The sequence below is a fragment of the Mirounga angustirostris genome, unplaced genomic scaffold (genome assembly GCF_029215605.1).
Source record: "Mirounga angustirostris isolate CCGP_5_RB_7025 unplaced genomic scaffold, mMirAng1.0.hap1 SCAF_15, whole genome shotgun sequence".
Classification (NCBI taxonomy): domain Eukaryota; kingdom Metazoa; phylum Chordata; class Mammalia; order Carnivora; family Phocidae; genus Mirounga; species Mirounga angustirostris.
Window position 1 is genome coordinate 80,578,966 of NW_026991723.1, and position 21,769 is coordinate 80,600,734.

A 21,769-nucleotide genomic window follows, 5' to 3' on the forward strand; every position below is an offset into this window, starting at 1 on the left:
ATTTTAAATCAGTGCTGCCTAATTAATTACGTAGTAACAGTTTTCAGCATGCTGTGGTTCTAGTATTTTCCAGTTACATTTTCCTTCCATTCATGATGACATTCTATTAACATTTTATAAAGCATACAGAAATAAATTACTTATAGTTTATGTAAAAAGAGGTGTTCTGTCTACTCTATTATGAAAGTGTCTACTTTACCCGGGGAGGTTGATGCTTCCTGTTATATTGGTTCTAATTTACTTAAGCACTACCACCTTTAAGATCCTGGGACCTAGATTAAGAGTCAGAAGACATCTTTACTATACATGCACATTATCAAACACAAGCAGCAAAAATGTAAATGATATAAAATATGGTGAACAAAAAGATGGAGGTGTTACACTCTCAGAAATTACCAGAGTATGTCATGAAGAAATAATAGCTCAAACCCATGATGTAATTGCATAGGGAGTATTTAAAAAGGAAGTATCTTGACAGTTTTTAAGTGTGTAAAAGGTTTTACAGTTATTTGCAACTTTTAAAAATCAGTATTTCAAAATTATGTTGGTAACTGCATGCATACCATAGTAGGTAAAACAAGAATGTGAAGTCCAAATTATAGATTCTTTCAAAAGATACACTATATTGTGATTTTAAAATTATATAGTAACTAGAAATTGATTCAAGTTTATTGGAAGCTTACTATATGCTAGCCCCTGACTGGGCTGGGCCCTGAGTGATGAATAAAACAGGTATATTTCCCTCCCACATGGAAATAGGCCATGAACAAGCATTAAAAAAGTAAAAAGGAAATATAGTTAAACAACATGTGTGTTGTAGGAAAAAAACAGAAAGTTAGGAGAGGCAATAAAAAGGATATAATTTAGATTGTGGAGGAGCCACAAAGGCCTCTCTGAGGAGGTGACATTTGGGCTGAAACCCAAAGGATGTGAAGGAGCCAGCGAGGTAGTGTTAGGGGATCGAGTATTCCAGGCAGTGGGTGTAAAGACCTTCACACTAAAGTTTTCTCTGCCGAGGGAGGTAGACTGTGTGGAAGATGAGGTCAAAGATTATGCCAGGCTTCATAGGCTGTCCTATGGTAGAGAGTAAGGCATTTGAATTTTAGTCTGAAGGTAATGGGAAGCTTTTGAAGGACACTAGGTAGTAGAATGACTGATCCTGTTTGTATTTTTATAAGGTCACTCTGGCTACTGCCTGAGAGTGAAATAGGGTGAGGGAGACAGAAAGAATGGAGATGGGTGAATCTCCTATGGGGCTGTTGTTCAGTACAGGCAAGAGATGGTAATGACCTGGACTAGGGGGGCGATGGTGGATATGGAGGGAAATAAACTGATTGTCAGCAAAATTTGGCAGGTGAACTGATCAGACTTAAAAATGGATTGAGGGGTGCCTGGCTGGTTTAGTTGGAGGAGCATTCGACTCTTGATGTTGGGGTCATGAGTTCGAGTCCCACATGGGGTGTAAAGATTACTTAAATAAATAAAAACTTTAAAAAAATGGATTGAAAGTGGGAGATGAGGTAGAGGGAGCCATCAAAAATGATTTTAATAATTAAAAAAAGAATGTTTTATAATAATGTCGACCAAAGCTTATATAGGTAGATCAATAGATGTAAATAATGTACCTAATTTTTAAATAAATGGATGCTTACAAAATGTGCTTGAAAAGTTATTTTATGAGTACATATAAGCCTAAATTTTCATTATACTATTAATTTGCTTGACATGCTCATAACAGGGTAAGTGCTATATAAAGTTGACTATTAATATTATGGTTATTATTGTTAATAATTTACAAGTTGCTTATACTGGAATTGACAACTTCATTTCTACCTGCTTTTATGAGTTTTCATAAACTTTTATAAAATAAGATTTTCTACATGTAATAAGCATAAAGTATAAAATATTAATGGAATGCCTAGATGACTTTAACATTTTACTTTTATTAAAAAAACTGGTAGAGCACAGAATACCTTTTTAAACTTTAGAAGTTTTCTTTAAATTTGTAAATCACTGTTGCTAACCTCTGTTAATTGTGTGTTGGGGTATGGGGGGTGATTAGGTTTCAGAATCGGAGAAAGACCTTCTTTTCAAGCAGTTGAGTGGTAGGATACAGGTTGTCAATAAATTACGCCAAGAAGCTGTGGATCTAGAAACGCAGATGGAAAAGCAAAGGCAAGAAATTGCTGAAAAGCAGAATGATACCAAGGACCTGCAAATAGCCATAGATAGCCTGGATTCCAGAGACCCAAAACATGTAAGTAAATGAAGAGATTTTGGCTTGTTCTATAGGGACTAGAATATCATTCCATCTAGAAATTATGTCTCCTCATTTTTAGTCTCAGAGTTCTTTCTGAAAGTTTTTTAGTTTGCTGCACAAATTGGAGTAATACATTTGTTTATGTATGTGTGTATGTCATATATATCTGTATGTGTATTATATATCCATATGTCTATATATACATAACATACGTGCATATATACTTATATAGAGAAGTATATATATCTCTGTGTTGAAAACAAAACCTAAGGCTTGAAGGAGATGGCTTTCAGTAGAATGATAGATGCATGGTACACTTACCTTTTTTTAAGTGGCTGTTGAATATCATTATATTCCAAATCAAGAGAAACCTGCTCCATGGTGCTGTCCAAACCTCTTACCCTTTCTCTTTTCTTGCTTTGTTTTCTTAAGAGCAAGGTGGTGAGATGAGAGAGCTGAAAGGGGTTTAGAGTCCTTTCTCTACCTCTTCTTTAATCCTTTATGCAAATATTACATTAAAGCTATTTGTTGTTTCATATTTTTTGTTTTGTCCTTAAAAAGGAAACATTTCTCTAGACCGTGTCTTCCTAATATGTGGCGAGAGGTGGTCAGGTGGTCTGGTGGCTGCAGGATGGATTAGGTTCTTGTCTCTGTCTCTGAGAAGTCTTACTAATGGCTTACATTTTACCCAATATTTGTAAAAATATTAGTAAAAATATTTCCTGCATATTTCACTGCTATACTTTGAATAATAAGGTTATTTTTTAAAAGAACTTTAAAATCTCTGATTTAAGATAAATCATTAGAATTTAACATGGTAAAGACAATGCACTATCATTACTTTAAATACTGGTCAAATTATTTGGTTATCCCTTTAAACATTTCAATAATGTATTGTAGGTAAATTTTTTTTTTGCAGGCCAGCTAATTTTGACAAAAGGTAACCATATCATTCACAGAAATAAGGCCTTTTCTAACAAAAGCTTAAGTCTAAGTATTAAAATTGAAACTAAAAGAGGACTTGATTATTTTAAAGAATTTTCGTTACATGAAAAATTAGATTTTAAGTAATGTGTAATATGGTCAATAATATCTTGCCTTATTGCATTAATTTGTTTGGAAGTTTGCCACCCTATGTAGGGCTCCTAAGGACAGGAACTATATCCTACTGCTATCTGTATTCCCCGGGGGCCAGCCCTCTATGTATGAGTGTTTGCATCTGGGAAGGTAGGAAGGAACCCAGCGTGTAGGCACTATCCAAAGCTGCTTTGCTGCTCCCTCCAGTACCGTGATCTATGAGTCTAATTAGAACCTAGATTGTATGTTTGCTTTTAACAAATGAGTTTGATATTCTTGGTAGACAGGGAGCCTAATCCTCATGGATTTCTGTAAAGAATTACGCACAGAAAGGAGTTAAATGAGAAGCAGGAATGGCATCCACATTTTGAAAGTCAGTCAGTCTCTGCTCTGTTAGAGGGGATGAAAAATACAAACCTGTTTAAGGTTTCTTTTTGGTATTGTTAAAACAACTAATGGTTCGTTTTTAAGGTTATAGCTTTAGTCAAAGCCCCAGAGGGTGTCTCTTTAATTTGTTCACCGAGAGGGAGCATCTTTTTCTAGTTTGCACAAAGTCACCTTCTTGGCTAATGTTAGGCTCCTGTTAGGCATCATATTCTACAACATGTGATCATTTTAGCAAAAGGGAAAGAATCAAGTGTGGTATCCCTGCATATTTTTCTATAGATGGAGACAGATTTTATTCAGTTAACTTTTATTATCTAATCAGATAAAGTGCAAATAGAATTTAAAAGTAAAAGCTTGAGAGATTAGAAAACATTATGTGGCTCTGAGATATGATGAGAACAAATACATTAAGTGCCAATGAAGTCTTCCATGTTGGGGTTTTTGCATATACTGGTGAGGAGCTTCATCCCAGCATCCATAGGATTGGTGACTTTTTTTTTTTTTTTGCAGAAGATTAAAATGTGATTTTAAAAGATTGATTTCCTAAATTCACCCTTTTAGGAAGAGGCTGAGCCCATGCTGTGCTACGGCAGTGACCCTTTACCCACAAGAGAATTAAAGGTCTACAGAGATTAATTATTTTTAAAATTAGAGCCAAACCAGTCAAGTTTTCAACAAACAGAAGCATTTAACTAGGTTTCAAAAGGAAAAAGTACTATTTAAAAATCAAATCCCATTTTAGCTGTACAAAATGTACATAGCTAGAGGCACAGACACCACAGCAGCACACATAATAAAGGAAGATTTGTGTTGTTCTTCCCTACCTGGCAATGCCCTGTGCAAGCGAAAGGCAACTACCTGTTCTCGGCGGGCCGTGAGCCTGTAGTAATCTGTTGCAAAGGTTGTGCGTGATTGGCCCTTGGGAGCTTCCTGTGTTGTGATTTAAAGCGCGGAGGGTGGGGCCTGCCTACAGCGCTTTCTCGTGATTGGACGAGCTGGGCTGCCGCTCACTCTGCCAGGAATGTGGTTTGAAGCTCAGGGAAGTTACTGAGGCTCGGAGGCGCTTACAAAAATGTGGCTGTCAGAGAGGGAAGTGCATGTGAATTTGAAACCAGCTTTAGAAAGCCCTCCCGCCCACTATTTCCCTGTCTCAACGGCTCAGTTTTAACAGGACAAATTTTAAGTTAAGGTATGATGATTTTCTCTCTCTTTGTGCAAAAGACTTGAAAGGAGGAGGAGTCAGAGATGTAAGTTCCTGTTTTTATAACTCGTTTGTGAGCTCCATGGTCGTGAAAATCGCAGAATGTACTTTTGTTCCCATGTGCTTGATGCAGATCATTGGCATATTGAGCTTTTTTTTTTTGGTCCTGCGTGTAAGGAGATTTCAGTGGAATTTTTAATGGTGAATTTTAAAGGTTTAATGATAGAGACATGAAGGCAGCTTTTTTTTTTTAATTCGTTCGTGAGCCGTAAAAATCCTAAATTTACTTAGAATTTAAGCTGTTATCTGCAGTTACCTTCCCAGAAAGATTTCAGATGGGTATTTGGGGAGGGCAGAGAAGGAAGAATTTTTAAAACCCGATCAAGTTTTACAATAGTAAAACAAAAACGTTCTGAACAGGCTGCCATTCACTTGTTCCTTAAAAATGAAGGGACTTTTCTTTCTTGTCTTTGGAGGCAGCAGAACATCTAAAATATTCTTTTATAATAAAATGAGTATTAGACTTGAGAGCTTGGAGTTGGTTCTGACTGTGATGGAGTTGTTTCTCCTGATAACTCTCTCTTGGTTTATTGTTCTGTTCCTCTGATCTTGTGGGGGCAAGCTTGAGCCATGAGGGTGTGAGTGAGAGGGAATTATTTTAATGTCTCCACAGGAACAGTTGCCTCTGAGGAGACCTGGGCAGGTCATTGGTAGATCTGGGATTCATTTTCCTCACATGTAAAAGGAAGGGTTAAACTAGACTGTTGGTTCTCAGGTTTTTTCCCCTGAGCACACCTGAAAATATAATCTAGTCTTTTCAGTTTACAGTAGCTCCCAAATGCATGGCTGTCAGGGTGTGAGTGGGTATGTGAGTATGGGAAAGCTCTGCTTTCTACCAGGGGCGTATGTCCTAATAGCGGAGGAGTGTGCCTCCAGAGGGCCCTCCATCTTGAGAATCACTGGGCTGAATGGTTTTGGAGGTTTCTCTCAGCCCCCAGTTTATCAAACTGAAAAATAAAATGTTTCTTTGTACAAGGAACTGAAAATAAACCTCAATTCCAAGTATTTCTTCCATGTCCATTTTTCCCTAAGAAACCTTTTTTTAAACTACGTGCTTTTTTGATTAAAAAGGTGACTATTACAAAAATTTTTAGATATTAAACATACTCATAAAAAAGAAAAAAACCTCCTGTAATCCTTCTACCCAGATATAATTTCTTTTTAAAAAAAAATTTTTTTTAAGATTTTATTTATTTATGTGACAGAGAGAAAGCACAAGCAGGGGGAGCGGCAGGCAGAGGGAGAGGGAGAAGTGGGCTCCATCCCAGGACCCTGGGATCATAGCCTGAGCCGAAGGCAGACGTTTAACCCACTGAGCCACCCAGGCACCCCCCAGATAAAATTCTTGTTAACATTTTGGAATATAGTCATTTTCTATGGATATGTGTATATATAATTAACTTTTTTGAGACCTTGTTAGAAGACACATGCAGTGCCAGGAACACTGAACTTGGCTACATTACCTCGTAGGTGTGCCCTTGGAAAAATCATTTAAATTTAACCTCCTTGATTTTCAGTTTTCAGATCTAGGAAATGGAGATGATTTCCAGATCAAGTTACCACGAGATTTCAATGAAAACTACCTGTGTGAAAACAACACAGGGCCTGACACAGACTCAAATTGTTACATTTTATTTTCCATTCTTCCTTTAGAAATGTTAAGCATTATTTTTTTTTTTTTTTTAAAGATCTTTTAATCTATTTTTTGACAGAGAAAGAGACAGCGAGAGAGGGAACACAAGCAGGGGGAGTGGGAGAGGGAGAAGCACGCTTCCTGCTGAGCAGGGAGCCCGATGTGGGGCTCCATCCCAAGACCCTGGGACCATGACCTGAACCGAAGGCAGATGCTTAACTGACTGAGCCACCCAGGCGCCCCGCATTATTATTATTTTTAAAAGAGTTTAAAGGACTCAGGATTTTGTTGATTTCTTTTTCTTTTCAATTCAGTGCCATATGAAGGCTCAGAAAAGAGGTAAAGAACAACAACTTGACATTATGAACAAGCAGTACAAACAACTTGAAAGCCGTTTGGATGAGATACTTTCTAGAATTGCCAAAGAAACTGAAGAGATTAAGGACCTTGAACAACAGCTTACTGAAGGTGAGAATTTAAGTATGATTTAAGGTAAATCAGTATTTAAATTTGAACATTTAAGATATTTCAGTATTAACAAAAGACAGCTGACACCCTGTCCGGCATTAATCCAGATATTAGCTGAATATGCCTCAGCTGTTCATACTAGTGTTTGATAGGGAAATATTCGCAGATGACCCAAAAATGTTCACTAGAAGTAAAACATTTTTTCAGTTTTAGTTTTGTTGCATCGATTTTCTGGTGAGTCAGGTCATTGCATTTGGTAGGCAAGAAGTCAGTACATGATCATGATAAGCTCTGGCATGTCATTGTCTTCTTCCAAAGCCTATGATCCTTTCAGGAAAGAACAAAGAGCTCATTGACACCAGGGCATTCAGTGTCTAGTTCTAAGGGGAGTGTGGAAAGAATTGGATGATCTACATTTGCAATGCAGATTTAGATTGTGACATTGCCCTGCTAGTGGAAGAGGAAGATAATAGAGGTTGTAGTGGTGAGGGCCTAGGATGGGGTAAAAAGAGCCCACTTACCGTTTTGCCGTTATCAGCTGTGTGACGAGTTATTTCTATCTCGATCACTAGTTGTTGGGAAGATTAAATGAGGTGGTGTTCATAAAGTGCCTGGCACATAGTAGGTATGCAATATATGGTTTGGGCTTTTTTGTAAGTCTTCAAGTTACATGTTTATGCTGCCAGTTTTGGATTAGTCTTGTATGTTGAATGGTTTTATTTTGTGTATGTAGCAGCAAGGACTCAACAGTTTTATTGAACATTTTTCATTATTTTATTTGGAAATTTATTTGGAAAAGTTTATTTTCATTATTTTATTTTAAACTTCTTCCAGCCCGAATTGAGCATTTTATAAGCAGTGCCCACTGAATAAACTGTTTTTATTGTATAGCTAGTTAGTACTACTGTACTATGGATAATAGAGGGAAAAACAATCATTATATCTTGAAAAAGAAAAACAAGATGGTACAAATCATTGAAAGCTTGGAATTTCTTTCTTAGCCAGTAACAAATAACTAAAGAGACTAAATGCAGTAATTCTATATCTTGAAAGCATTTTCTCACATACATTATCACCTTGCCTTTTTCCATTTTGCATAGGACAAATAGCAGCAAACGAAGCACTGAAGAAGGATTTAGAAAGTGTCATCAGTGGGTTGCAAGAATACCTGGAGACTGTCAAAGGCCAGGCCGCTCAGGCCCACAATGAGTGCAGAAAGCTACAGGATGAGAAAGAGACATTGCTGCAGAGATTGAGTGAGGTCGAGCAGGAGAGGGACCAACTGGAAATAGTGGCCATAGATGCAGAAAATATGAGGAAGGTATGATTTATTTCTTCTTGCCTGTTTCCTCAGCCTCAGAAGTAGGTGATGTCCAAATTAAGTTAGCTAAGGAAGTTAGCAACCCTGTAATTTGAAGTGACAAAAAGTATTAATGGCTACTTAATGGGGTTTTTCCCTTTAGTAGTGAAACACTTGGAATCATTATTTTTCTTTTACTAAGAAAAGGAAGATTATTCTAGCTGAGTTTTTATCCCTGAAAGGTGTTGTTATCAAAGAACGCTAAAAAATAGGAAATTGTAGCTATTACAGTTGGTTATTAAGTGTTCGTATTTTGTTATTTGTGCAGCGAAATTAAGCACAACATAATTTTCTTATTCTTGTTGTTATTCATAATTTTAACTTTGTTTTACAAAACAAGACACAGTGTTCTAAATTATACCCTTCCATACCTGGTTTGTTGCCATTCATTTGGAGATTTCACTTGATCTCTTTTAGTTGTTTGACAAACTCTATCATGCATGAGAACCCAGATTCCCAAATTTCATCCCCAGTAGGACTTACTCTGGAAGTTTGAATTCATACATTTAATATTATGAAAATTCTCAGGTAGATAAAAATGACAAAAATTATATTTAACACCATGTACTCTGAACTCAGCTTAAGAAATAAAACATTGCAGATATATTTGAAACTCTCTGCGTACCTCCATACAGAAGTAACAGAATCTCATTGAATATACTTAATTCCCTGCATCTCTTTTATTATATATGTGGCTATCCATAAGCAATATGTAGCATTGTTTTGCATAATTTTAAGATTTGTATAAAATATAATCATTGTGTGCATATTCTTTGACCACTTTTTTTCTTCCAATTTCTGTTTTGGGGAATTATACACATTGATACATATAGCTGTAGTTTGCTTATTTTTATTAGTGTATACAGCATTCCATTATAGGTACTGCCACAAATTTATTGCTTATTCATTCTCCTCTTGGAGGACATTTAGGTGGTTTCTGGTCTTTTGCTATTACAATGTTGAGTGTAACATCCTTGCACACATCTTGAGCATAGGGACTATATTCAAGATTGGAACATAAGTCAGAGGGTATGTGCCCCCCCCTCAACTTCACTAGACATTGTCCAATTACCATCCATAGGGATTCAGTCGGTTTCTACTCCAACCAGCAATGTGAGCACCACCATCTCTGCCAACACCTTAGTGTTATCTGACTTTTATTTTGAAATAATTTTGAATTTACAGGAGAGTTGCGAGAATAACACAAATAACGCTGTGCCATGCATTCAGAGTCATCAGTTAATATTTTGCTACATTTGTTTTCTCTTTCATATATAATTTTTACATGTTTTTATATAAATTTTTTTCTAACCATTTGAGAATTAGTTGTGGACATCACCCTCCTTAGCTCCTAAATATTTCATCATGTGTTTCCTAGGAATAGGGACATTTTCTAACAGAGTATCTAACACAGAATGATTATCACATTCAGGAAATTTAACATTTTGTCAGTCTTAGTGTTTGCCATTCTGCTGAGTTTGAAATGGTATCTTTTTATTAGGAAAATTTTACATTTATAAGGAACGTTAAAAGAATAGTTCAGTGAATATCTGTGTGTTCTCCTAGATTCAAAAAATATTTTGCTGTATTTGGTTTTTTTTCCCTTGAGTTATTTGAAAGTTGCAAACATCAAGACGTCATCCCTTAAGTACACATCTCTTAAAAATTAGGACATTTTCCTACATCACTACAATGCCATTATTATACCTAGAAAAATTAATAATTCCCTAATGCCATCTAATATCTGAACCATATTCAAGTTTTCCCAGTTGTGCCAAGAATGTCTTTTGTAGCTGTGCATGTAGATGTGTGTGTAGAAACCAGGCTAATGGTCCTGTAGAGTGTCCCACATTCTGAATTTGTCTATTGTTTTCTCATGATTTGTTTAACTTGTTCCTCTGTGCCCCATGTAACTCATATCTTGTTATAACTGCATTTTCCCTTGATTACTGAAGAGATTGGGCACCTTCCCTTTGTTTATTTGCTATTCAGGCTTCCTCTTCAGTGAATTCCCTATTCATATTTTGTGTCCATTTTTCTATTGGATTGTCTGTCTTTTTCTTAATGATTTGTAGGAATTCTTTATATATTCTGGACCTTTGTTGGTTATAAGTGGAATTTGCATCTTGCACAAGCAGCCCCAATAATTCAGATGCCAAGTGGTTTTTGGACCACCCCTGAGAAATCCTTCTATAGAAGTTCTCGTCACAAGACCCTCCTCTTTAATTTAGAATAGTTCAATCTCATTTTTCAAGATCCCAAATAAATAGGTAAAAGCTGAAATAATCATAAAAAACAGATGGACTAAAGTGAATCAGAACTATGGTATGCTAATCAATATGTACTTATATTCTTGTCAGCACTCATTCAAGTTACTGTATCATCCTTAATTAGAGAGTGCTAATCCCATTTTGTTCTAATAAATGAACAAGCTGTGGTTTAATAGAAAGGGTGTGGGTTTTGGAGTCAGAGATCTGCGTTCATATCCTATCTTTTTTAAGCTACACAGCCCTGTGCAATTTACTTAGATATTCATTCTCTAGTTCGTCTTCTGTAAAATGGGGATAATACTGTGCCTTACACAGTTGCTGTGAAGATATGATGAAAGAATCAATGTGAAAACATTTATTCCAGTGTCTGATGGAAAATAGGCCTTTTCTTCTTACGTATTCAGACACATTTGAAGTATCACACAGCTGATTACTTTGGAAAACATGTTGGTAGCTTACTGCTTTTTCTGATTACATTTAAGTCAGGATTTTGTTTTCCAACCTGGATACGCACAGCCTGCAGCTTCATTGTATTGCTAATGAAAACTTTCCGTGCCAGGCCAGCATTAGCTGGCCATTTGGTTCACAGTGCTCCAGTTACTTATAGTGACTTGCAGATGCTTATGCAGAGCAGGGAGGGTTCCATAAACATACCGAATCCTTATAGGAGCTTGCAGAACTAGAGAGTGCCCTCCAGGAGCAGCATGAGGTGAATGTGTCCCTGCAGCAGACCCAGGGAGATCTCAGTGCCTATGAGGCTGAGCTAGAGGCTCAGCTGAAAATACGGGATGCTGAAGCCAGCCAGCTCAAGGAGGAGTTGGAAGAACTTAGAAGGTTCAGCCAGGTAAGTAGGGGCATAAAGCCATCTAGAATCCGATTAACATATCAGCCTTTCTTTAATTTAATGTAAGATGAAACAGTTTTTAATATAATGTATATGGAATGATGGGAAGAGTACATTTTTCGAGTCAGAGGTTCTGAGTTCATATACTACCCCTGTGAGCCCCTGTGTGAGCATGCAAATCACTTCATAGCTCTTGAGCCTCTGAAAAATGCCTCCTTGTCTATAAAATGGGTTATCGTGAGGATAAGGGAGACATTGGGCATGAAAGCACCTAGCAGTTGGTGTTCAATAAATTCTAGTTTTTCTTTCTCAAAACAAGGTTAAGAGACCTCTTTTAAGTTAGTGTTATATTTTATTTTGCTATTTTCTGTTTGGTTAGATGAAGTATCCACTCGTTGAAATTGTACTGGCAAATTAGAGAAATAATTATTCATCCAAAGCCACTTACCAACTGGCCATTGAGGGCGGGTGCTGTGGGTGCTGCAGTGAGTGGCACAGACATGGTCACTGTCCTTGTGGAGCTGACAGTCCAGCAGTGGGAGAAAGAAGGGGATAGCATTCTGTAGCAGGGGAGGGGTGGTTAGGGAAGACTGCCGTAGAGAAATGTCTCAGCCGAGACTCAAAGGATGAGTTGGATTTTGGTGTGCAGAAGGAGCGGGGGTGAAAAGGGTAGGGATAAGGAATGAGTGTTCTAGGCTGATGCAAGGAGAGGGAGCGTAGTGCATTTGAAGTGCAGAAAGTATGCCTCTTGGATGCTAGGAGCAAGAAGAGTAGGGAAGAGGGAGAGAGAGAGACAGAGAGGCAGACAGGGGCCAGTTACTGCATATTCTTTATCAAATTAAAAATGTAATTTTGTTTAGCTATTATTCATACAGGCTGCATCTTTCTCCAGGAAGCCCCCTGTGACCTTCCTCCTGTGGCTGCTGGAAATCTGGGTTCAGGATCCTACTTTAGTTTTCCTGTAGCCTGTGCTCAGTCAAAGCATTTTAGATTTTTAGATCCAAAATTTTTAGATCAGCTTAGATTGTCCATCTCTCCTGCTAGAGTCAGAGCACAGTGACTACCCAGATTGTATATGCCTGTTTCTGTTCTCTCAGTCCCTGGCACATAAAAGGGGTCCAGATGCACTTATTGGATGAAAGTGAAATAGAATAAAATAGTTTGAATCCCAGGAATGTATGTAAAATAGCATTCATGTGATTAGAAAAGGAAATAAAAATAGGTCATGCTTATTGTAGTAATTATGGTAATTTGTATCCCTTATCAGATACCAAATGACCACCTGACAATTGTCAGGATTATATTTTTCAAGAGTATCAAGTTTTACAAAACCATAGTTGATAAGATCAGAGTACAAAAAAATGGGAAGTTGGGGGGAAACAATTAAAATAACAGTAAATACAGATTTCTAAATAATAATAAATTCTAGATGCCATCTGATTTCAAATAAATTCTCTTAAGTTTTCAAGCCAGCCTTTACTAGCTTGAAATCTATTGTCCTTTGTATTTCCATTGTCCTTTTTTTTTTCTCATAAGTCTTGACAAAAATATTATAACAGCCTAGCCTTTTCACAGATTTACTCGATATTAAGAGGGATATTCCCCTTCTTGGGAGGAGCACTACCAGAATTGGCCTTCAAGCCATATATTGAGAGTATGGAGCATAACAGATCTCTCTGATCTACAGATCTCTAATCGGTATACATTAGCTGTATGAAATCGCTTGTGAAGCTTATTAAATGCAAATTCCTGTCCCCCCCGCCCCCGATGCTTCTGGCCCATTGAGGCTGAGATGTAATCTGGGCATCTGCATTATTAACAAGCACACCAAGTGATTTTGATATAGGTATTTGAGGACCACAGTTTGAGAAATACTAGTCTAAGGGAAGGAAGAGCAGTAACTGTTGAATCACTCATAGAACTCTTGAAGGTAGGTACTTGGGCCCACCCCTGAGGTTCTATTTGGTATATCTGAGCTGAGCTGATTCTGATGTCTACTCTTTCTTAAGTATTAATGGTTGAAGGAGGCATGTGAAAAAAGTTAACTTGGGCTTTGAAATTTGAACATATAAACATAAAACCGAGTTATTATAAAACCATAGCTATCAAGGGATTGTGTGTGTATATAAATGTATTTATGCCTTTGTAGATTAAAAAAAGTGTTGCTATTTATGTTTTCATATTGTTGCTTCGCATGGCAATAGTTAGAACAATCGGCCCTTCAAGAGGAACTTGAGAAGGAAAAGCAAGCCCTCAAGAATGCGGTCAGAAAAGCCCAGCTCTCAGAAGGAAAGGACCAAGAAAATAGTGAGCTCCGCACACAGCTCAGACAGCTGCAGGTAGAGACATGTCTGTTCAGGATATATTCTTACGTAGGACACCCTCAGTGTCTTCAGTCAGACACTTAACCTGCTCCAACCTGTAGTAAGCAACTTGAATTATTAGAAAAGAAAGATTCTGGATGGGATGGTACCATAGCCTCTGTTCCCTTGTGAGCCCATCTCCGTAAGATTATTAACACACACATCCTTTGTGTTGTTCTGGTGGTGTGAAGAGGTGGAGCCAGGGTCGGGAGTACACAGCAAGGACTGTGTAAACTCACAGGTGAAAGCAATACCTGACATTTCTCCGAGAAGCGGATTTGTCACCATACTGAGCTAAAAGGATCAGATTGATGCATTCTTCTTCCACTGAAATATCTTTGTAATTATCCAGGAATTTAACTAGAGTGGGTTGCAGAACTTCTTAACTGTAAACAATTTTCACAATCCCCTCTTCAGAAAGGATGCTATTAAAAATGCAGTCATGGGGCGCCTGAGGGGCTTAGTCGGTTGAGCGTCCAACTCTTGGTTTCGGCTCAGGTCATGATCTCGGGGTCATGGGATTGAGCCCTGGGGTTATGGGATCAAGCCTCATGTCATGTCGGGCTCCCCGCTTAGTGGGAAGTCTGCCTCGCCTCTCCCTCTGCCCCCTCCTCTGCTTGTGCGTGCGTGCACGTGCATGCGCTCTCTCTCTCTCTCTCTCAAATAAAATAACTAAGTCTTAAAAAAAAAAAAAATGCAGTCATTTTACATCGGGGGGGGTTGCTTTGGCAGAGTATTTTTACTGCCACTGTCACAATAATCTGCCTAACAAACTGCCAGAGAAGCAGGTGGACAGGATTTTCCAGATAATTAAACTCTCAGGGAGCACAGATGTCTGAACAAACAGGTACCTGGATCAACACTCAGGTGTCAGTCTGTGAGGCCAAGGGCCACTTGGCTGACTGAGGTGGCATGTGTTACACTTCACCAGAAATAAAGGGGCAGAGTGGCCGTGGTTTTAGGGAAGGCGTCCATGCGGGGAGTTGTAGTAAGACTAATAAGCTCACCCACATTCTCTCTCTTCTTCCAATGCCTTGAATATTTTTTCCTCAAAGTTTAAGGAAATGTAATAACCTAGAATTTAATTTTTGATGCTATTAGCTTAATTTCTGAAGCAAGTATCATAAAAGACGTACAGATTTTCCATTCTTGTTTGACTTGTGTGTCAGGTGTTCAATAGATTGCTATTTTTTAGTTGTACTATGGAAATTTTCAAATAATCACAAAAACAGAAGAGTCTTAGGTCCTTTTGTTTACCCTGCTTAAACAGTCAGCATTCTGCCATTCTAGGTTCAGTCCATGTGTTTGTTTTGCTGGAATACTTCAAAAGAAAATCTCATACATCTTTATTTCACCCATAAATACTTCAGTATACATCTCTTAAAGAAAGAGACTAAAATGTCTTCTTCTGGGGCCTTCTCCTCCAAGTTAGAAACTGAAGTCAGCTTTCCAGAATGCTTAGCCCATGCTCTGAGACTACCTTCTTATTGGGACTAGGTCCTTGGCCTAATGACCTCCTGATACAGAGTTCAGGTTAAACTCACTCTGCATTTGTCTTTGTCAGAAAATCATTTAGCTGTAATGAACCAAAACCTCCTAACACGAGCTCCAGAAGGGAGCCAGAGCTGCTGTGCCCGTCAGTCTTTCAGGAGCTACAGGGCTCTCTCATTTCTCCTCCTCTGTCTCTGTGGGCGTTGTATTTGCCCACCGTGGACTCCAGCCCTGAGCTGACATATCTTTACAAGGCCTGCTCTTATGGACTTGATGTCCTGGATCTTGGTCCAAACTTTGGAGAGAGTGAGAACTTGTTTTCTGGCTAGTCAGCGGATTGTCTGGCCTTGGGTCAGGTCACCTGTGGCCAGGCTTAGACAGTGGTACAAATCTGGGCACCTCGGGGCAGTGGGCAGGACAGGTTACAGATAACAGGCAGTTAACATGTTCATTGCAAGTCTGAATTCTCCATTTTAGTTAAGAGTATTTCACTGAGTTTGAAGGTTGAATTAATCACTCAGGTGGAATATAGGTATTCAGATGAATACAGTCAGCACCTTAGGATGCAGAACCATTTTTCTTTACAATTTAAGGTGATTTTAGCAGTTTCTTTTTACTTGAAAGAGGCATTGTCTGAATATAATTCTTGGGATATTGTGTTTGTTAAGAATAAAAATATGCTGGCATGTAACAGATACTCCCACAGAGAATTATAAGCTATTAGAGAAGTTTCAGTATTAGAGGTTTCATTTTTAGTTGCTTGACAGACAGAGTCTCATGGCAAAGTGTTTTTTGGTTTTGTTTTTTTTAACTTTGAATTATGGACATTTCAAACACATAACAAGAGTAGAATACGGAAATTAATCCTCATGTCTTCACCAGTTATTAGTGCGTGGCCAGCCTTACCTCATCTGTCATGCCTGCCATAACACACCCCTCACACCTGTTCACACACTGAATTATTGTGAAATAAATAAAAATCTTGGGGCGCCTGAATGGCTCGGGTCATGATCCTGGGGTCCTGGGATTGAGCCCTGCTTTGCATCGGGCTCCCTGCCCAGCAGGGAGTCTGTTTCTCCTTCTCCCTCTGCCCCTCCCCCCACTCATGCTCGCTCTCTCTCTCTCATAAATAAATAAAATCTGAAAATCTTATTTTATCTGTAAATACTATACAAAGGCTTTTTTAAAAAGCATGAATAGATACCACTTTATATCTTAAAATTATGGTAATTCCCTAATACCAAATGCCATATCATATGCAAATTTTCAAGTTATTTCATACAGTTTGGTTTTGTTTCATTTCAGAGAGAGAGAGAGAGGTGGTGGGGGAGAGGGAGAGAGAGAATCTTAAGCAGGTTCCACACTCAGTGTGGAGTCCAGTGCGGGACCCAATCCCATGACCCATACCTCTCACAGTTTTGACAAGTGTTGGTTGGAATCAGGATCCAAATAAAGTGCACCCATTGCATTTTGTTGACTTGATTCTTAAGTCTGTTCTAATCTATAGGCTTCTTCCTTCTTTCCCCCTTTGTAGTATTTTAGAGAAAACCAGGTCTTTGTCCTGTATAGTTTCCTGTATTCTAGATTTTGCTGGTTGCATCTTTTCTGGTATTGATTAATATGTTCTTATGTTGCATATGGAGGCTTATTTAGATTCAAGTTAGTTACTTCTCAGCAAGAAGACGTTCACAGGTAGTGTTCACAGGTACTTATTTTTGTATCACATCAGGAAATACTGTAATGCCTGGTTCTGTCTTTTGTGACTTTAGATTGATCAGTAGATTCAGATATTTGTCAGCCCAAATAGAAAGCATTTTTTTTTATTGTATTTATTTATTTATTTATTTTATTTGTCAGAGAGAGCGAGCACAAGCAGGGGGAGCGGCAGGCAGAGGGAGAAGGAAGCAGAGGGAGAAGCAGACTCCCCGCGGAGCAGGGAGCCCGATGTGGGATTCAATCCCAGGACCCTAGGATCATGACCTGAGCCGAAGGCAGACACTAGAAAGCATTTTTAAAGAACTGGTAAAGGAAGTTGAATAGAACTATCATATGACAAGTACTGTAGTCTGTGTAAGGGTATGTGTGTGTATTTTAAATTTGTTTTGGTAACTTTTACCTCCCCATTTCACCACCATCCATAGGATGACAATGACCTATTAAAACAGCAACTTAAAGACTTCCAGAGTCACCTTAACCATGTGGTTGAGGGTTTGATTCGTCCAGAAGAAGTGGCAGCTCGTGTGGATGAGCTAAGGAAAAAACTGAAGTCAGGAGCTGGGGAAATGAGGTAATGAAAAATCAGGACCTCCAGGTATTGAGATTGCTGAGTTATGAAAATAAGGTGCGTATAGACTCACCTTCCCAAGTTCTGTTAATGGCTGATTTCTTTTGTAAGCGTTCCTGTGTCGTATTTTCCGTGATTGAGACACAAGATTGCTTCATTCAAACTACCTATCATTGATTTTTTTACATTTAGATCTTTCATACTTTTTGGTATTATTTAATTTAAAAAGCAGAAGTTTTAAGAGTAACTCTTTTCTTGAAAATTCCTTGCATATGGTCAGGAAGTAGAGCCATATTATCCATTTTAAATAGAAAATAAATATCAAAACCAAGGCTGATGTAAATACATGAAATGGACATTTATTCTTTGAGCAAACATCGTTAGCCTGCTAGGAGCCTGTGTTTCCAGAGTGACAGCAGTCACTGCATCAAACAGTGACTTGCACTTCAGGGGTGCTGAGTTGCCGAGTACGGGTCCCGTCCAGGCAGCTCTCTCTGCTCCCGCACGGCTACCAGCATGTTTGCGCCGCATCCGGCCCGAGACCTGAACGGTCACCTTTATGCCATCTTCTCTCCCCCTCACCAGAATCCATACTTCTTCGGATGTCTTAGGGAAAAGTCTTGCTGATTTGCAGAAACAATTCAGTGAAATCCTTGCACGCTCCCAGTGGGAGAGAGAGGAAGCACAAGTGAGAGAGAGAAAGCTCCAGGAAGAAATGGCCCTGCAGCAAGAGAAACTGGCGAGTGGACAAGCAGAGTTCAGGCACGCCTGCGAGAGGGCCCTGGAAGCGCGGGTAAGGAAAGGGCGAGAGGCAGCTGCGGGGCGTGTTTGGCCAGTACTCCTGTTTTTCAACAAATTGCAGTGCTTCCTTCTCATGTAAATACAGACACGTACTGTTCTTTTCACTCTTCACGAGTCAGACTGCCTGTGACTGAAATTCAACCCTGAATATGGTTACTGATGTCAGTCAGGCTTCTTTGGGGGCTCTGTTTTCCTTGTTTGGAAGCAGGTGGGCATGCAGGTAAACAATACTATATTGCTGGGGTGTAGTGTCGTGCCAGGATCTGATTTTTTGGATGCAGTTCTTTTAATGATGACGCAAACATGAAAATCCTGGATTTTAGATCCTAGAGAACATTCAAGATAAAACCATGCCCTGTAACTCATTAGTACCAAATTTCATTACCTTCTTTAGTAAAATGAAATGTGATTCCCTAAAAAGTTTTTATTTTGCCTAAAAATCCTCTTCGAAACTTGATTTCCTCACAGATTAGTTTTGATAAGAGGCAGCACGAAGCGAGAATCCAGCAGTTGGAGAATGAAATTCACTATTTGCAAGAAAATCTAAAAAGTATGGAGGAAATCCAAGGCCTTACAGATCTCCAACTTCAGGAAGCTGATGAAGAGAAGGAGAGAATTCTGGCCCAACTCCGGGAGTTAGAGAAAAAGGTGGGGAGGACTCGGAAAGCATGACACCTGTGTCCTCACACCTGGGTCCTGCCCCCCGGGAGCAGGCCCTCAGGGCGGAGTCTGATCCACAGTCACCTGTGGCAGCGTCACTGGTCCAGAGGTGGACAGGACCCAGGCCGGGATGCATGTGGTTGAATCAAGGTCCCGAGACCGGTGCCGCGTAGATGAAAACGAGAGAAATGGCGTGCGAGGAGGGACCTTAGAGCTTCAGTGCTGATGGCCTCCTCAGAAACCCCTCACCCAGTTGGACACATCCATGGGCAATTACTGTTTAACTCCTCATCTTCCTTTCTAACACGCCTGCCTCTCTCCTTGCTTCTCCATCCCACCTCAACCCGTCTCCTCCCATCGTCACATCCTCAACCTTGTGCAGCTCAGAAATTGCGCCCACCGCCTCGGAAATCCGGAGCTAAGCAGCCCGCGCTTATCATAACGCTGTCCACTGCACCCCACGCTGACACGTTTTCAACCTCACTGACAACTCCAGGGCATGAATCCCACCTTTTCTGTCTGTTAGGGTTTCCTGTCTACCTTCCTCATCATCGCCCGACCTAAATTCCATGGTCCCCTTGATACCCATTTTTGCAAATGTCCTCAAGTCCCTTGTCCTTTTCTCCTGTCTCACTTGCCCGACAGAACTGCAGCTGTATGCTTTGGGCTGATACCCATCCTGAGTATTCCTGCAGAAAAATATCACCCACCCAGGCACAGTGGTATCGTTACAATCTCTTGGTCCTCAGCCTCAGATGGGCAGCATCCCCCTTCTCTCTGGTCAGTTCACTCTCCCGTGCTCCACTGTTTGATACCTTGTCACTCCGCACATGTGCCTTCTCCCTTCTCCCAGCCTCAGTGAATGACTTGCTTCAGACTTGACCAAGTACCTTTCAGTTCCCAAGTCCTGTCATGTCCGCCCCCAAAATATATCTGGAATATAGTTCCTTTTTTCTTCTCTGATGCCACCACCCCCATCCAGCCATCATCTCCCTTCTGAACCACTGGTGTGGCCACCTGACAGATGACCCCGCTTCCCGGAGCCGCCACCACGCTCTTTCAAAAACAGGCATTGACTCCTGTTAGTCCCAACCCCCACCCCCACCCCCGGCCACTTCCCCTGTCCAGGAACTTCTGTTGTTTTTATGAAAAAGACCTAAATTCTTAAGCCAATGAGGCCTGGCATGATTTGCCTCCCTCCTGTTCTCACCAGGCTCCTTCTTTCAGTTCCTCAAAAATGCCAAGTTCTCCTGGCTTTCCCACATGCCATTCCCTCTCCTGGACCATGTTCCTCCATCCTTCTCTCTGACTGCCCCCTCCCCACCAATCTCCATCTCTCCTGCTGTTCTCTCAAATAGTACCCTGTTCTGTCCCTTGATAGCTACTAACCACCATTTTGAGTATGTGTTTGTCTGAGTGTTTGTTTATTATCTGTCTCTCATAAGCTCCTTGAAGGCAATAGCCCAGTCTGCTTTATTTACCACCATATCCTCCCAGTGCCTGACTCAGCAGTCACAAGGGGCTGGTCCATCACTTGGTGATGGTGCCAGGAAATGGTTTTCCAATGAATGAATGAATCTGTGATCGCAAAGGTTCTTGACTAAGAAGACTGATTTCATTCTAAGTTTACCATACAATTTTGAGTTCATTTTATTTATTCATTCACTCAGTGAATATTTATGGAGCACCTACTTTGTACCAGGTATTCTAGATACGGGCTGGGTAGCAGTGAACAGAGTCCCTGCCCTCATGGAGCTTGTGTCTTAATTAATTGCTGCCAAGTGATTCATCTGTTCAATTAATGTTTCTTTTATTTTAGAAGAAACTTGAAGATGCCAAGTCTCAGGAACAATTTCTTGGTTTAGATAGAGAATTGAAGAAACTAAAGAAAGCCGTGGTCGCCTCTGATAAGCTAGCCACGGCTGAGCTCACCGTTGCCAAAGACCAGCTCAAGTCCCTTCATGGAACTGTGATGAAAATTAACCAGGAGCGAGCAGAGGTGAGTCCACCTGTCTAGAACAAGCTTCCACCGGCCCTGCTGCCCCAAAACATAGCCACTTGTTTATTGCTTTTATTATTATTTTGTTATAGACTTTGGTTGTCTTAGAAACCACTGTAAAGTTGCTGTCTCCCTTCAGACCTAAGGATTGTATTTCTCCTGTCACAGCCCTGCCGTGGGTCCTGCCCCCTCCTGAGCCCTGACAGGAACCATCAAATGAAACATACTGTCCCCACCTCAAAGTGTAGCGCTTTGCATAGGGAGATGGCTGTGCATACACACCTGAACCAGGGTTTTAAAGGCTGGCCATCTCATCCTTCCAAACCCCAGACTTTTCATCTTGTGCAGTCAGATAACACGTGACCTCTCGGGCTGTTCTGCCTTCTGACTGAAATGCTGTCTGTAACGGTTTGAAAGGGGGTAGATGCTCATGAGATTAAGACAATAGATCATAGGAGAGACCATCTAATGATGAGAGTGCAGAGAGACACTAGTCGTGGAAGACCGGAGAATAGTGAAGAAAAAGTTAGCTCTGGTTCTTTCTGATGTAGCCCCCTGCCCACCTGGCCCCATGCAGGGGTGGAGCCAGGCTGCCAAGTGATGGGAACAGC

At 39.9% G+C, this 21,769-nt stretch overlaps 1 protein-coding gene across 12 annotated transcripts in view; it reads left to right on the forward strand.

Moving 5' to 3' along the window:
- Positions 1–21,769, forward strand: part of CNTRL (centriolin) — an 83,214-nt gene that overhangs the window by 31,457 nt on the left and 29,988 nt on the right. For 10 of the 12 annotated variants that reach the window (XM_064579462.1, XM_064579451.1, XM_064579452.1 and 7 more), the window contains 9 exons: positions 2,063–2,257; positions 6,933–7,086; positions 8,187–8,407; positions 11,384–11,560; positions 13,765–13,899; positions 17,556–17,701; positions 18,284–18,491; positions 18,968–19,147; positions 20,979–21,158. In XM_064579462.1, coding sequence (XP_064435532.1) covers positions 2,063–2,257; positions 6,933–7,086; positions 8,187–8,407; positions 11,384–11,560; positions 13,765–13,899; positions 17,556–17,701; positions 18,284–18,491; positions 18,968–19,147; positions 20,979–21,158 — 1,596 coding nt within the window. Of the gene's footprint in view, positions 1–2,062; positions 2,258–4,618; positions 4,972–6,932; positions 7,087–8,186; positions 8,408–11,383; positions 11,561–13,764; positions 13,900–17,555; positions 17,702–18,283; positions 18,492–18,967; positions 19,148–20,978; positions 21,159–21,769 lie in introns of those variants that run through there. The other 2 variants (XM_064579461.1, XM_064579460.1) reach the window with 2 other exon arrangements.